This window comes from Muntiacus reevesi, chromosome 2 (genome assembly GCF_963930625.1).
Source record: "Muntiacus reevesi chromosome 2, mMunRee1.1, whole genome shotgun sequence".
Taxonomy (NCBI): domain Eukaryota; kingdom Metazoa; phylum Chordata; class Mammalia; order Artiodactyla; family Cervidae; genus Muntiacus; species Muntiacus reevesi.
The window spans coordinates 247,319,985-247,334,244 of record NC_089250.1 but is presented as its reverse complement, the minus strand read 5'-3'; the positions used below and the strand labels follow the sequence as shown (position 1 = coordinate 247,334,244).

The window sequence follows — 14,260 nt, the reverse complement described above, 5'->3', positions numbered from 1 at the left end:
CATCCCATCGCCAAGATGCATTTTAACCCGGGATGTCCCCACTGAAGGGTGCATTATCAATTTATTTTTTATTATAAACAAATAAAGAATAAACCACGAGTCAAGGGTCTGGACTCCATCTCTGAGAACCAAAGACCTTACAACCAGTGAAATAATCTTATACAACTCTAACTGAAAGCTATTCAAAAACCTCTGAGTCCATGTAACCAAACTGGACTGGGGAGCTAGGGCAGGCAACAGGAAGAGTCCAGTATGGATGAGCCTGGCTTTGAGACCCGGAGTTGGGAAGCAGTGGCGAGGAACCCACCTCTGTTCCTCCTGAAGGGTGGGGCAGCTTAGTCACTACCAGAGCCACTCAACATCCCACTAGCCTAGGGCATAGAAACATACATCCACCTTCTGCTCTGGGTGGGAGCAGAAGATGGGGACAGAAGGGGACATGGGCCAGGAGCCCAAAATGAGGGTGCTCATTTAGGCTCTGCTGCCAGAATCCCCTGGAGAGTTCACTGCCAATCTGTCCAATGGACACAGACATCAGAATGGGTGGTCAACAGGACTGTGCACATGGGCTGGAGGTGACCCAGCTGCCGCCCATGGCCTGGTCATAGCATATCTCCAGGGAGGTGATGCTCCTTGGATCTAATGACTCCTGGATCCACTGCCCACCTTCAAGCCCAGGCTCAGACCTGTGGTACAAAGCCAGGTATGAACACATATTTCCCTGGTTCAGGATCCAAGTGGGGTCTCTAAGGAATGTCTCTGTCCCACCACCCGCATTTCCACCTAAAGACAAGGGTGCCATAGGCCCAGGTAGAGCTGAGAAAGTGCCGGTAGGTACAAGGCAAAATGGCACTCACGTAGGACAAGTCCTCCAGGCCCTTGCCCAGGTTCTGCCCTGACACACAGCTGCTGTCTGAGCCACTGGAGCCACTGGCTGATGGGCACTGGGAGGAAACCTCTGAGTCCTCAGGAGCTGGGAAGAGAGGCCAAGTGAGCCGTCAGCAGGGGAGGCCCAGACCCCAGTCATGCCCTCCTGCCTCTGGGAAAGCCCAGAAACCTACTCAAAGACGGCTGACTGCCCAGCTCGGCATCCGTCTCCAGTGCCGCTTCCTCTGGGAAACTGGTGGAATACAGGGGCCAGCGGAAGCCCAGAAGAGCTGGGTCTCTGTGCAGATGCAGGTTGAGGGACCCCAGTACGGAGCAAGAGGCAGGGTCTCCAGGAAGGGCGCTTGAGGCCCCCAGGTAGGGGCTGTCAGAGTCAAAGGGAGCCACAGCAATGGAGGCCCGAGAGCGAACCGCTGCATGAGAAAAGAGAGTCCGGCTGGGCCAGAGCCCAGCTGGGCTGAGGTCCTGAGGGGAGTGCAGGCTAGTGCTGCCAGAGGCCCGCATGGCTCCCTGAGCAGCTCTCCCCACCCCACCCCCGCAGCCTGTCTGCTACCTCGGCACTTCAGGATATAGTTGACAGTGCGGTCGTTGATAGCTTCTTCGCTGGGTGCGATGTCCCGGAAGGCCTTGTTCCCCACACCCATAGACACCATCTCAGCCATGCGCACCTCTAGGTGGAAAGTGGATATCTGGACATCAGCCTGGCCCTTTATCACTCCCCCTCCTCATATAAAGTCTCTCCTGGACTCCCATAGCGTGTGGACTGTCCTGTGCACCAAACGCTCAGAGGCTTACATGTCCTCAGCCTGAGATGGTGACATCAGGACTGCCTGACTTGAGTTCTTTCTCCTGTGCTGGCTGTTGCTGCTGGACCTTTTCCACCCTTCCCAGTGTTTCCAGTTCCTGAAGCCTTCCCTGGGGCCCCTCTGGGACAATGTTACCTCTCCAAGGAGGGGATCATGGGATGAAATGGGGCAGACACTCACCCTTGTTGTGGACGGCCTGCCTCCAGAGCAGGCGGGAGATGTCAGCTGTCCAGGCCTGCTTGGTGGCCAAGCTGGCGGCTTGTAGCACAAAGGTGTCCTTAGCCTTGCGACGGCGAAACCAGATCTCAAAGCGCAGGTTGTTGTCCCCACAGCACTCAGTAAGGCCAAGGTCTGCCATCTGTGTGGCCAGGAGAGGAGCTCAGTGAGGCTCTAGGGGTACTGGGGGTATGGGGAGGGGCCGGGTGGGCCTACCTTGAAGGACCGCTTGTAGGTAAACAGGTCGATGCCTGTGGGTCCTCGGCGAGGCTTGCTGAAAAGCAACAGCTCCTCAAAGAGGAAAATGCGACGCAGGGATTTGTGGCGCCCACAGCGGACTGTGAACTCATCCTGCCTGACCAACTGGCCCTGTTCCTTGAGGTTGACCTGCCAAGTAGGGGTCTGGTGGGTGCCTGGCCTCTTCTGCCCCCTCCCTTCACACCCACTGCCCCTGGCCACCATGGCCTGCCAAGACTCACGTCACAGCCATGGATGGCATCCATGGCTAGCAAGTCATTGCCGTGTCGCAGCTGGAAGTGCACGAGGCTCTGGGCAGCCCGCAAGGCACTCAGCTCCTGTGCGGGTCCCCCGCAGGCCCGCGCCAGCTCCTGCAGCAGCAGCGCGTACTTGCTCATGCGCTGGATGGGCTTCAGCAGGTAGGAGGCCAAGTCCAAATGGTCCCCCAGTGCCTGCTGCTTGTCCTGCCAGGCACATCAGACACCGTCAGGGAGCTTCCCGTTATTTGCTCCATCCCCTCTCCCGCTACAGGCTCAGGCTCACCCACCCTGAAGAAGACGTGACCATAGCTGGTCATCAGGGCATCAGAGCGCGGTTTATTCTTGCTGTAGAGTGCATACATCCCAAACTGCACCCTCTGCAAAGATACACAGTTTGACCAGGTGCCAATGGGCCAGCATCCAAGGGGGTCAGACCACTCTCAGCTCGGGAGGCCCAAATTGCCGACGTGTCCCCAGAAGGCCTCCCACAGACAGATCCTACCTGCCCTGCTTGGAGTGACGGGTGATCTGGCAGGAACAGGCGCTGTGCAGGGAGGGGCTTGCCTACAGGGCTCTGGAGAGGAAGTCCTGCACACAGCCCTGCCACTCCTACGGCCCCAAGAGCTCTGCTCTGGTCCCATCTCACCTCGGACGACCGTCCCCCTGTTCACAACACTAAGCTACACTGACCCATCTGCTTCTCAACCACTGGGCCTCTTTCCTGCCCAGCACGTTGTATTTGATCTTTCCTCTGAATGGAATGCTCTGACTACAGCCCCTCCCTCTGGCCTTAGCTCAAACATCAGCTTCTCTTGAGATGCCTCTCTAACTGTTCTCTCTAAACGGGGTACCCCTACCTCACTGATAACTCACCATCACCTATCTGGATGTTTTTCTAACCCCAATTATAATCTGGAATTACTATTTTACACTCACATCTCCTCTGCTAAACTAAAAGCACCCTGAATAACATGGGCCGGTTGGTCCTGCTCACAGCTGTACCCATCACAGGACCTGACACCAAGGTCAGACCCAATAGCTCGCTGTTGAGTGTGGCAGGATCAGCCAGGGGCCGTGTGGCCTGTGGGGCTTACATGGCGCAGGAAGGCATAGGCCACCCGGGGCGGGTGCTGGGTACAGGCCTCCAGCTCACGCAAGAAAAAATGGTGGTGGAAGTCCCACAGCTTCTCCAGGTTGCCAAAGAGTTGGGCACGCTGGCCACGGAGGCCCTGAGGCACATCAGGGCGATCCAGCTCAGGGAAGTAGTTCTCCATGGTGTAGTCCAGGGCACGGACATACTCCCTCTCCGTAGCCACCATCTCCGCCAGCACCAGCTGAAGTCTACCAGGGAGGTTGAGTCAGGACCCAAGACATCTGCCCTGCCAACACCCTCCCTGCCCTGCCCACTCTCTGTACCTGTTGGGGCTCCTGGGGTCACAGCTCCCTGGAGGAGGCATGGTGGGGCATGACCCTGACTGGGCACCATCTCCAGCCTCCGGTCTGTGGCTAGCAGGTACAATAGCCTCATGGTGGCACTGGTGGGCAGGTTCTCTGAGACTCAATCCCAGATTCTGATCAAGGCTATAGGCCTTTCTCAGGGGAGGGACAGCAGGTACCGCTGGGACCCGGCTGACACACAGGCTAGCTGTGCTACCCGTCAGGGATGACTTCCGAGCAGCTTCTAACTTCTGATCCAGGGCCAGCCAGGTGTCCTGGCACCGCGCCCAGGCCCAGCGGCACTCCTGGCGAACGCCCTCAGATCCCAGCCCTGTGGCTAGAGCCCACATCTTTCGGAAGTGGGCAGGAGGCAAATCCGGGTGCTTGGTCCAGTGCAGCTGCAGCCGCTGCAGCACAACCCCTGGACACTCCTGTTCCAGCTCTGCCAACACTTGCCGCCCCTCCTCCGCCCAGGTCAAGGCCTGCAACACCAAGGCCAGATGGGAGCTGAGGAAGGATCTCCCCAAGACTGCTGAGCCTTCTCTATCTCCCCCCATTCCCACAGAACGGTGGCCCCAGGCTGCATCCCCAGTGGATTTGGGCATCAAACTGAAAACAGGGAGAGAAAACAGGCATGATATCCTCCAAAGCTCAGGCTGCCGTAGCACTAAGCAGCCACCCCTCTGACTTCCCTGACCACCTGGAACCAGGGACAGGACCCCTCACCCACCTGCTTGAAGAACTGCAAGAGTTTCTCGGCATCTGCCAGTCGCTGCCGCCGCTGGGCCAAAGCCCTAGAGAAGTCGGCCAGCTGGGTTTGCAGGGTCAGAAAGCGGGCCCCAAAGGGGCCCAGTTCGGCTGCATCACAGCCAACCAGTGGCTGCAGACATTTCTCCCCTCGCCTGACCTGTTCCTGGAGACAGAGTCGGGAATCAGCAAGTATAGGCCTGGCATTGCAGTTGCTGAGCCCGTCTTTTCCATGGATGTCTACACGGCATCATCAAGTCACTTCTGTGAAGACTAAAGCTCCACAACCCCTCCCCCAACCCCCTCTCTCTGTGCTCCTCTCCACAGCCAAACTCCCGAGAAACCGTTATTTTCATCACTACTTCTTAACTATATTGGCCTTCTGCAACCCCACTCTACTCCCCGTCCCCAGCGCCTCTCAGGCTTCCTCTCTTACCATTCAGTAGTACCAAACCTCTCTCCTCTAGCTCCCCTGACCTCTCCCCTTCTCCCTGATTCTCCTTGGCTTTCTCTAGTGCTTCCCCCCTCCTGATCCTCCATCCCTTACCTCCGTTGTTAAACCTTGGTGTTCCTGAAGACAGCCCACTCTCTCCCCTCCGGCAATCATGTGCAAACATACTTCAAACATCACCCCTACACCTACAACCACCAAACAAGCCTCGACACCCAGCGCTCCCTATCCTTCCCTCATGGTCATTTCTAGAGTACATCCAAGGCTGGACAGATGAACGCCCTTTCCCCCAGAAGGCTCGTCTCTCAGGGAACAGTACATATTCACCTTTGTAAACGCTTCTCCTCTTACAGCCTCATATGTATCCACCATTGAATCCCATCAACTTCTCAAATGTTATCTCCTCTGCCACCATCCTGGCCAAAGTAAGCATCATTCCCACCTGGACCACCACAAGTGCCTCTTCAATGGACTCTGCATGTCCATCCACCAAGTCACTGTCTACCCAGGAGTTATGGTAATATTTCTAGAATACAGATCTGATTATATGATTTTCCTGCTTAAACTGTACTCCATACAGGACCCAGTTCCAGGCCACTGGCCACTCTTCCGGCCTCATTTTACCTCATCTCACCCCACTCTCCCTCCATCTTCTGCTCTGTATTTCATCCTCAATGACTTTCTGATGGTTCCTCAGGCAAGCCACACTCCCTTCTATCACAGGACCTTTGCAAATGCCTTTTGCTTCCTCAGTCTGAAACATGTCTTATCTCTAACCCTCTTCTGCCTGGTTAATGTCAACCTATCCTTCAGATCTCAGATCAAAAGTCACTATCTCGAGAGAGTTTGCCCAAGACCCTTCCTGGTTCAGGACTTTATCATACACTCAGATAGAAACACCTGTGTTGCTTCTCTCTAGAACTTTGGCACAGAAAGAACAAATGTGCTCACTCGCACAGTCTCGTCCGACTCTTTGCAACTTATGGACGGTAGCTTGCCAGGCTCCCCCATCCATGGGATTCTCCAGGCAAGAATACTGGAGTGGGTTGCCATTCCCTTCTCCAAAAAAGAATATATACATGATTTTCAATCTTTGGTTACAACTAATCTCCGCTGGATTGTAATTTCCAAGAGAATAAAGACTAGATTTACTTTCACCCACTCTGCATTCCAAGTTTCTGGCAAAGTGCTCCAATACCTACACAAGGAACAAGTAACCAAACTCACCTGAGCAATCTGGTCCAGTTCCCGAAAAGGGCCTTGGGCCTGGAGCAGCATGTCCAGTGAGGGCTCCCTGGGCTCCTCAAGTGCTGGCCAGCCCACCTGCTGAAGCCACACTTCCATCTGGAGGAGTACGAACAAGGAAAGGAGAGTTGCTATGGGGTGGGGTGATGCTTAAGATCAGAGGTGAGGCCCACCTGGGCGGATAGTTCTCACCTGGTGCAGCTCGCCCTCCTGGGCCTCCAGCGTCTGGACCAACTCCAGCGCTTGTATTCGGCGGTTACCCTGCAGGGTCAGTTGGTGCAGCAATCCATCCACGCGGCCATACAGCTCCTCAACCTCATCCACTGCTGACCTGGTGCGTGGTACACGTCTTAGTGCCCCTTCCAGGTGCCTAGCTCTGCTTGACCCTGTCTTGGGACCATAATCCTGGCTGGTCTGGGCCAGACACTGAGTCCTTGTCATGGCATATGGTGGGCTGGGGCAAGACCTGAGCTTGTACCTACCTGTAGTCTGGGCTCAGGGTCACCTCTGGGACCTCTTGCTTTAGCCATGTGAGCTCCAAGGCTCCCTGGCATTGTAGCCATGCCAACCGTGGAGAGTCTAGAACATGCTCCATCAGGACCCGTGCCTGCCGCAGCAGTCGACCAACTTCCTATGGTTAAGAGCAACAGGTGGTGGAGGCGTGTGTGGGAGAAGGAGAAGATAGGGAGAATTTGGGGAGGTGTCAAGAGGGGATACTCACCCCAGACTCCACGGGCTGGGGCACAGCCTTCATGCTCTCAATGGCTCCCTGAAGCAGGGCACAAACCCCCTGGCAACTCTGTAGGAGGGCTTCCAGACGCTGTGAACAGAGGCAGGCATGACCAGCGCAGAGCACAGGGCTGGTCCCAGGCATCTTGAATCCCAGGCCACTGCTCAAGCCAGCCCAGGGGAGGCTCCTCTGCTGACCAGATCGCCTGCCTACCCACCCAATGCCCCACCCAGTGTACTGACCATCCGGAAGTCCAGCCAAGCCTGGTGACAGTAAGGCAGGCCTCCTCCTAGTGAAGTGAGCAACTCAGAAGTGGAGATGTGGGTTAGCAGGCTTTGGTGAGAGGATAGATGCTCTAACTGCAGAAAAAGAAGGTGTAGTGGACTCGGGCCTGGTGGGGACTCACCCCATTTCCACCCTGACCAAAATGGCTCAGTACCTGTAGTCCTGCAGGCACTTCCTCCGGCAGCTTTCCCACCAGCAGCACACGGTGCACTGATCCTGGGACTGCTTCCTGCAAAGAATCTGAGCTCAGCCCTGACCCCGACCCTACACGAAAGGAATGGCTGGGGGGGGAAGAAGGGAGCTACAATCCTGTACTCACTTGCAGTTGGCTGAGCCCCCAGAATATGGAAGAGCTTGGGGAACAAATCCGGGCGTCCACCAGGACAGTCAGTCCCAAGGTCTGTACTTTGGGCCTAAAGGAGCAGGATTTGGTTGAGTATCTATTTCCCCAACCCTGCCATCTCCTGGCTCAGGTTCCGTCCCCCAACCTCCTCCCCCAACCTGGGGATGCTCTGCAAGTAGAGCAGGAGGCGGACGAGCTCATGGCTGTTGCACTTGGGGTGATTCCAGGCCGAGTTATGAGCACACAGAAGCAGCACTGCCCGGCCTTCTACATCTCGAGTCCCTGTGGGGAAAAGGCAGTGAAAATCTGCTCAATCAAGCCGCCCCGCCTGTACTGCCTTTAGTGTCTCCCAGCTAGCTACCTGGCAGGGCAGCCATGCCACTGGCAAGCAGCTCCCAGGCAAGATCTTGGGCCAGCAGGCAGTCAGTGGACTTCAAGAGCCTGGACCTGTGGGAGTCTTGGGGAGGAAAACTGTTTGGGTCTACACTGGGCAATCTACCCAGAGACCCCCTATTTGCACCTGGGCTTTAGCCTGAATAGGATCAGAAGGACCCTCCCTCCTTCCCTCACAAGACTTCCCTGGCCCAGCCTTCCTTACCTGCCTCCAGTAGCCCTGACGACGTCTCAGATAAAAGACCTCCATGGTTCACAGGGTCGCTGTCCAACCCTTCAGGGTCCAAGCGGACTGGCATGACCCTGCCTGAAACTGAGTCCCCTGCCAAGTCTCCTTGGCTGTCATTCTCACCCTGTGCCAGACTAAGGTGGGAAGACATTGGACTTAGGAGGATCTCCACTCCATAGGAGGCTGGTTCATTCGTCTGGACAGAGAACCCTCCTAATGTGCCCTTCTGGCCATGCCCCGACTCATCTGCAACCATCTGTCCTGTGGGTGATTGAAGCTCGCCAGGCAGAGGGCTGCCCTGGAGCTCCTTCCCAGCTGCCCCTGCTGGTGGGCTTGGAGGATGGGGGTTCTTGGCCTGCATCTGGGGAGCAGGTTCCCCCTCATCCCAGGCATCTCTGAAACTGCACACAGCAAATCTCCAGTCGGTGGCATGGCCCTGGGACTCTGGAGACTCATCCCCATCCTCCAGGGGCCCTTCCATCACCCCTTCCTTAAGGGTGGGCCTGCTCCAAGCAAACGGGAGAGGAGCTAAGCCCTCGGTGTGAACTGAGACCTCAGCTCATCCAGGAAACACGTTGAAGATGGCCGGGTAGGGATCGGCGGGCGATGCAGGCGGAAGGCACTAGGCCGTAGGAGGCACCATTCTTGGTGCCCGGCACCGGGAGCACAGCGGCTGTCGCAGTTGAGGCCTGAGGAGAAGGGAGAAGGTCTGGGGTCTCTCCCTCCAGCTCGGGACCGGCGGGGCCGCGCTCCCGTGGGCCTTCGCCCAAAGGGCCCCACTCTGGGCCGGCCTGCGCGGGTGGGACGCTCAAGGCGGGGGCGGGGCGCCGCCTCGTGCTCGCGCTCGCGCCGGCCCGGCCGACCCCCGGCCTCGCCACGGGCACTCGCGCTCCGGTTTCCTCGCCCGCCCGCCGGTCACGCTCACAACCTCAGGACGCGCCGACGTGGTAACGCGAACCCAAAACGCCAGGCAGCCGGAGCCCTCGAACGTACCCCATCGCTGCCTCGACGGCGGCTACGGTGCGCTGCCTCCAGACCGCGGGGGCGGGCACGGGCGCAGCAGGGAACGCGGCGGCGCCGCACCGCCCCCTGGGGGCCGGAGGACGCAGCCACCGCCCACCCCGCCCGGCCCGACGGCAACCGCCAGAGCCCGAGCCGGCCAGAGAGCGCCGAGACGCCGGCTCTCGCAGCGCCCCCTGCCGAGCCGCCCCTTCGTACCCTGCGGGCCCGGACAGCTCGGCCTCACCCCCGGGACTTCCAGCTGACTTTGACTTGACTTCTCAGTCCGCCGGTAGGGGCAACGACCAGCGGCCTTCCCACGGCGCCCACGCCCCTCGGTCTGCTCAGCGCGCCAGAAGCGCTCCCCTGCTTGGAAGGCGGCGTAGGTGCGCGAGGGTGAGTGAGCCAGGGGTCGGCCTGAGAGTGAGGGAGGGGGCTGGCGGAGTGGCGGGGTGGGGGTGGGGGAGGCTTCTGCTCTTAAATGCACGCAGGATGGAGGGAGTACAGCCCCAGCCTCCCTGGGCAAAACAAGGAGCGCTTCTGTCTGCCTGGAGACCCCTAGGAAGAGAGACTCCGGAAGGAAGCCCAGACCAGCTGCTTCATGCTGCTGGCAGCCAGTAGGGGTATTTTCATGCAGGGAGGGGCCCTTCCATTGCAGCCCCTCTCTTCCTTTCCAGTCCTCAGGCCCAGGCACCGAGAGACAGCTTGTATGATCCCATGAAGGGATGTGGGGCTGCTGTCTGGGCTAGAGGGAAGGAGGGAGCTCTGTAGTGGGTGCTGACCCAGACTCGCCAGAATCCACCAGGCCCGGACTCTACACTCCCTTGCGTTCTTGGCACTTCTGTCATAAACACTCTCTCCCCAGCTCCACACCCCCCTACCACAAAGTCCAGCCAAAAAGGCTGGGACCGAGGACAGGATTCAGGAAGCAGAGGGACAGGTGTGCCCTTCCCCTTACCTGCTGGGTGAGCTTCTGCAACTCAGTGCAGCTTGAGCCTCATCTTACTCACCTGTAAAAGAAAGAAGGAAAGTCGTTCCTTTCTCCTGGGATTCCCCCCTGAGAACTAGGAAAGACCTGTATGTCGGAAGTCCACTTGCTGCCCGCTCTTGGGCTGTGTTGGAGCCCTGCCCTTCATTTCATGCTCGGTCAGAGGATCCTGAACTGGTGAAAGTCACTTGGAGTGCTGACCTATGAGATCTCGCTCCGCTCTGAGGTGTGAAGTCCCTTTGGGAACATGTGGGTCTGGCCTGACATTTCCCCAAACTTGTGGGAAGATTATAAGAAAGTAGGCTATGTGGCCAGAAGAAGACACTGTGCCCCTTAACCTTATTCAGGCCCTGGGTTCCTTGTAGAGAGAGGGCAGTGGCTACAGTGGCTTCCCTGGCTCTAGGGTAGTCACCTCCTTCAAGAAGCTGCCAGAAGAGGGAATCAGGGCATCAGAAGGAGCACCAGCAATCCTCCCCTCCCCACTGTTGCAGCTGCCACATCAGCACCAAGTCAGCCTCTCAGGAGCCTCCTTCTTCAGGGGATGTGGCTGCGAGTGAGGAGGCTTGGGGTTGTCCTGCTCCATCCCCAACCCCCGGCAGGCCTTCTCATCCCACCCTCCTCTAGCTTCAGCGAGCATCAGGACCAGCCTTGGCACCCTCCCCAGCTGTCTTAGAGCCGCCCCACTGAGTCACTGCCTCCAGCTCCCTCCCTCCCCTTCTGCTGCCCACTGTCTGCCCACCCCCACCCGCCAGCCAGGCTCCCAGTGAGCCCTAAGAGCTGGTTAGACCTGCTGGCTGGCACATGTATCCCTCCAGAGCCAAAGACAAGAGGCCTCAAGCCACAGGCCATAGCTGACCCCAGCACCCCTGGGCACAGGCAGATAGATTCAGGGGCAGGGCCAGGCCTTGGTTTAGTCACTCTGCACAGAATGTGCATTGTAAGCTTTGTGAAGACAGAGACCATGTATTGCCCACTTCTGTATTTCTTGTATCTAGCACAGGGCCTGGAATAAATATTGAGGGGTGCCTGAGACTGGTCACACCAGCCCTGCCCTCCTGAGGCTCTCCATTTATGAGCCAGATGTAAACCAGAGTCACAAATGGAAGCAGATTCAGAGGCTCAGTCAGAGAGGGCCACAGATGAGGCAGAGGGTGGCAAGATGCACAGCCCCAGGAGGGCAGAGAGACAGATAGAAATGGGGACAAACTGGGCCTAGTGGGGAATACTGGGGGCTGGGCCTGGAGCCAACCTGAGCCGCTGACCACAGCAGGCTCTGTGGGCTGAGTTTGCAGGACTGAGCAGTGACTCATGGGGCCCAGCTCTGTGGCTCTCCTGGCAGCAGAATGTCCTCACAGAAGCCTTTTCCACTGAGATCATGAAATGGGGATGGGCCTCCCTCCCCTGCCCCTTTACCAGCCAACTTCGCATTTCTTACCAACATGAGCCAATCAAAAATGGAGTGGGAGCTCTGTACTTCTGTGGGCCTAGTGATAAGAGAACCACATTCATTGCCTTCATTCCACCCCAAACCTTCTCCTCTTCAGTACTGCCCTAGACAGCGAGGGTGACAAATACCCTACACCTTCCAGACCTATCTCACCTCTAGCCTAAATAAACTCTATACTCCTTAGTGTGGCATTCAAAGCCATCCAGAGACATAATCACAGCCTTCCTGTCTAGCTCTTACATAGGCCTGGAAAAGTCACCTGATCACAAGTTTTGTCGCAAAATGTTTCCCTGTTCCTGGAATGCCCAGGTGGCACAGTGGTAAAGGATCTGCATGTTAATGCAGGAGACACAGGAGACATGGGTTCGATCCTTGCATCAGGAAGATCCCTTGGAGGAGGAAATGGCAACCCACTCCAGTATTCTTGCCTGGGAAATCCTATGGACAGAGGAGCCTGGCAGGCTACAGTCCATGGGGTCACAAAGAGTCAGACATGACTGAGTGACTGAGTATACAGACATTCACACACACCTGGAATGCTCATGCCCATCCCTCCAGGTCAAAATCCTTCCTCCTTCAAGGCACTGGAGGTCGTTTCCACCTTCCTGCCTGGTTAGATGATGACTTGTTTGCTCTTCTGCATCCCAGATGCCTGCCTCCCCTGGGTTTCTTACCCCCAGTCTGCTCATCTCTGACCAACCGTTTTCTTGGAAGTCCCCCCATTCTTAGTTACCCGGCTCTAGGCCCAGGAGCTCCACTGCTCCCCTCTCCTACACCATCAGTTGTGGGTTTTGTTTCTGAACCTTCTTAATCTAGTAATTTTTGAAGGATGTGGTCCCTGGGCCATCTCCTTTTGGAGAGCCGGTTCAGATTACAGATTTCTGGGCTCCCATAGACCTGCTGAGTCAGAACCTTGGGGTAGGCCCAGGAATCTGTGTTTGACAAGCTCCCAGTGGTTCTGACACCAGGGTCTAAGAATGGCTGCCAGCCGTCTCCAACACAAGCACCTTTACATCCCTGGGCCTCCTAGCAGGTCTTCCATCTCTAGCCTTTCCTCCTACCAAGCCTTCCTCCACGTGGGCTTTCACCCATCCTCCCCCAACACCAGCTACCTTCATGCTCACTAGTGCACGCCACTGCCCACACTCCCTCGGTCACAGTTCTCCCAGGCTGCCACCTCCGAAACTCGGCAGGGTCACCCCACCCAAGCCTTTGTGTCCTTGGCTGGCCTCTCCCCAGCATGTCCCCCACTGCTCCTTGCTTCTCACTGTGTGTGCTCCAGATGTCTTTTATTCATGCTGCTCTTCCCACCTGGAATGCACCCACATAGCCTCACCCATGCTGTCTGAGCCCCGTCTCACACACACACACACACACACACACACTCAGATGCCTCTCAAAGCTCCCCCCGCTAGATCTCCTCACACACACACACACACACACACACACACACACACACACACACACACACACACACTCAGACGCCTCTCAAAGCTCCCCCCGCTAGATCTCCTCCAGGCCTCACAGAACTTTCGATGCTCTTGGGCTTGTAACGTAACACCAACAATTAACATTTATAATCCTTTTCCACAGTCCAGGCTGTGTACCTGGTTCTTCTCATTTCATCATCTAATCCAGACAGCAACGGTATGAAATAAGCATCCCATTTTAGAGATGTAGACACTGGAACTCGGAGAGAGGACGTAACATACCTAAGGGTACATACCTGGCAAGGGAGGGCTGGGACCAGCTGCTCGGCCTTATCACAGCCGACTGTAAGCCGTGTGAGGACAAAGCCTGAAAGTCACCCTTCCTTCTCTTCACACATTCCCCAGGCATAAGGCAGAGAAAATGGTTGACTAAATGTGTGAGCTTTGCAGTGTGTTCAGGGTTTCAGATATGTAAAGACGAACAACCTAGGGCTCGGCAGAGGGTGAGGAGTGACTGCCGACGGTACAGTTTCTCTGGGAGACGATGAAACTGTTCCAAACTTAGCTTGTGGGGAGGGTTGCACAACTCTGTGAATATGTTAGAAAACCACCAAGCTGTACATTTTAAATGGGTGAATTTTATGGTGTGTGTGTGTGTGTGTGTGTGTGTGTGTGTGTGGTATTGACAGATAAGCCCAGTGGAAACTGGGTCTGCTGTCATCAGGGATTTCAAGCCCTAGATGTTTCTGGACCCCACACTCCAATTTGTATCAGAAACACTCAGGGTAACCAGCTCCCTTGAGATTGTCCTCCCACTGCCATGTGCAGAACACATCTTTTCATTTGTCCTACCCCTCCCTCCAGGCATTTGAGGAACGTTTATCTGGTGCCAGTGTGTGTTGGCTGCATCTTTGGGCACCTTGGCACCTGACCTCTGGGGTCTCTCTTCCTGCAAGTCATTCCCATTTTGTGGACACCCAGTTCTGTGACCCCGTGCCCAGACAACAATCCCCTGGACTTGCTGCAGGCTTCCTGTAAGGTGACGTAGTGGGAAAGAATGGGAGCAGAGGGAGGGAGGGCCATAGGGCCTAACAGTCCTTCCCTGGACGTCCCGCCACCCGCCCCCCCCTCC

At 56.7% G+C, this 14,260-nt stretch overlaps 1 protein-coding gene across 4 annotated transcripts; it reads right to left on the bottom strand.

The window, feature by feature from the left end:
- Positions 1-54: 54 nt before the first annotated feature.
- PLEKHG4 (pleckstrin homology and RhoGEF domain containing G4) lies at positions 55-13,470 on the bottom strand. Of its 4 annotated transcripts, none has more exons than XM_065925526.1 (23): positions 13,425-13,470; positions 10,222-10,273; positions 8,241-8,953; positions 8,004-8,099; positions 7,801-7,924; positions 7,619-7,712; positions 7,454-7,528; positions 7,257-7,373; positions 7,006-7,104; positions 6,767-6,915; positions 6,477-6,615; positions 6,267-6,383; positions 4,572-4,754; positions 3,821-4,323; positions 3,499-3,745; positions 2,692-2,781; positions 2,387-2,608; positions 2,124-2,294; positions 1,872-2,049; positions 1,439-1,555; positions 1,062-1,298; positions 858-973; positions 55-686 (listed from the first exon to the last, which is right to left on the bottom strand). In XM_065925526.1, exons 3-23 carry the CDS (start codon positions 8,743-8,745, stop codon positions 681-683), a joined length of 3,585 nt encoding a protein of 1,194 aa, XP_065781598.1. In that variant the 5' UTR covers positions 8,746-8,953; positions 10,222-10,273; positions 13,425-13,470; the 3' UTR covers positions 55-680. The 4 variants fall into 4 exon arrangements, with proteins under 4 accessions (XP_065781598.1, XP_065781597.1, XP_065781596.1 ...); XM_065925525.1 differs by lacking the exon at positions 13,425-13,470 and adding an exon at positions 10,735-10,825; XM_065925524.1 differs by lacking the exon at positions 13,425-13,470 and adding an exon at positions 10,664-10,785.
- Between the last annotated feature and the right edge of the window lie 790 nt (positions 13,471-14,260).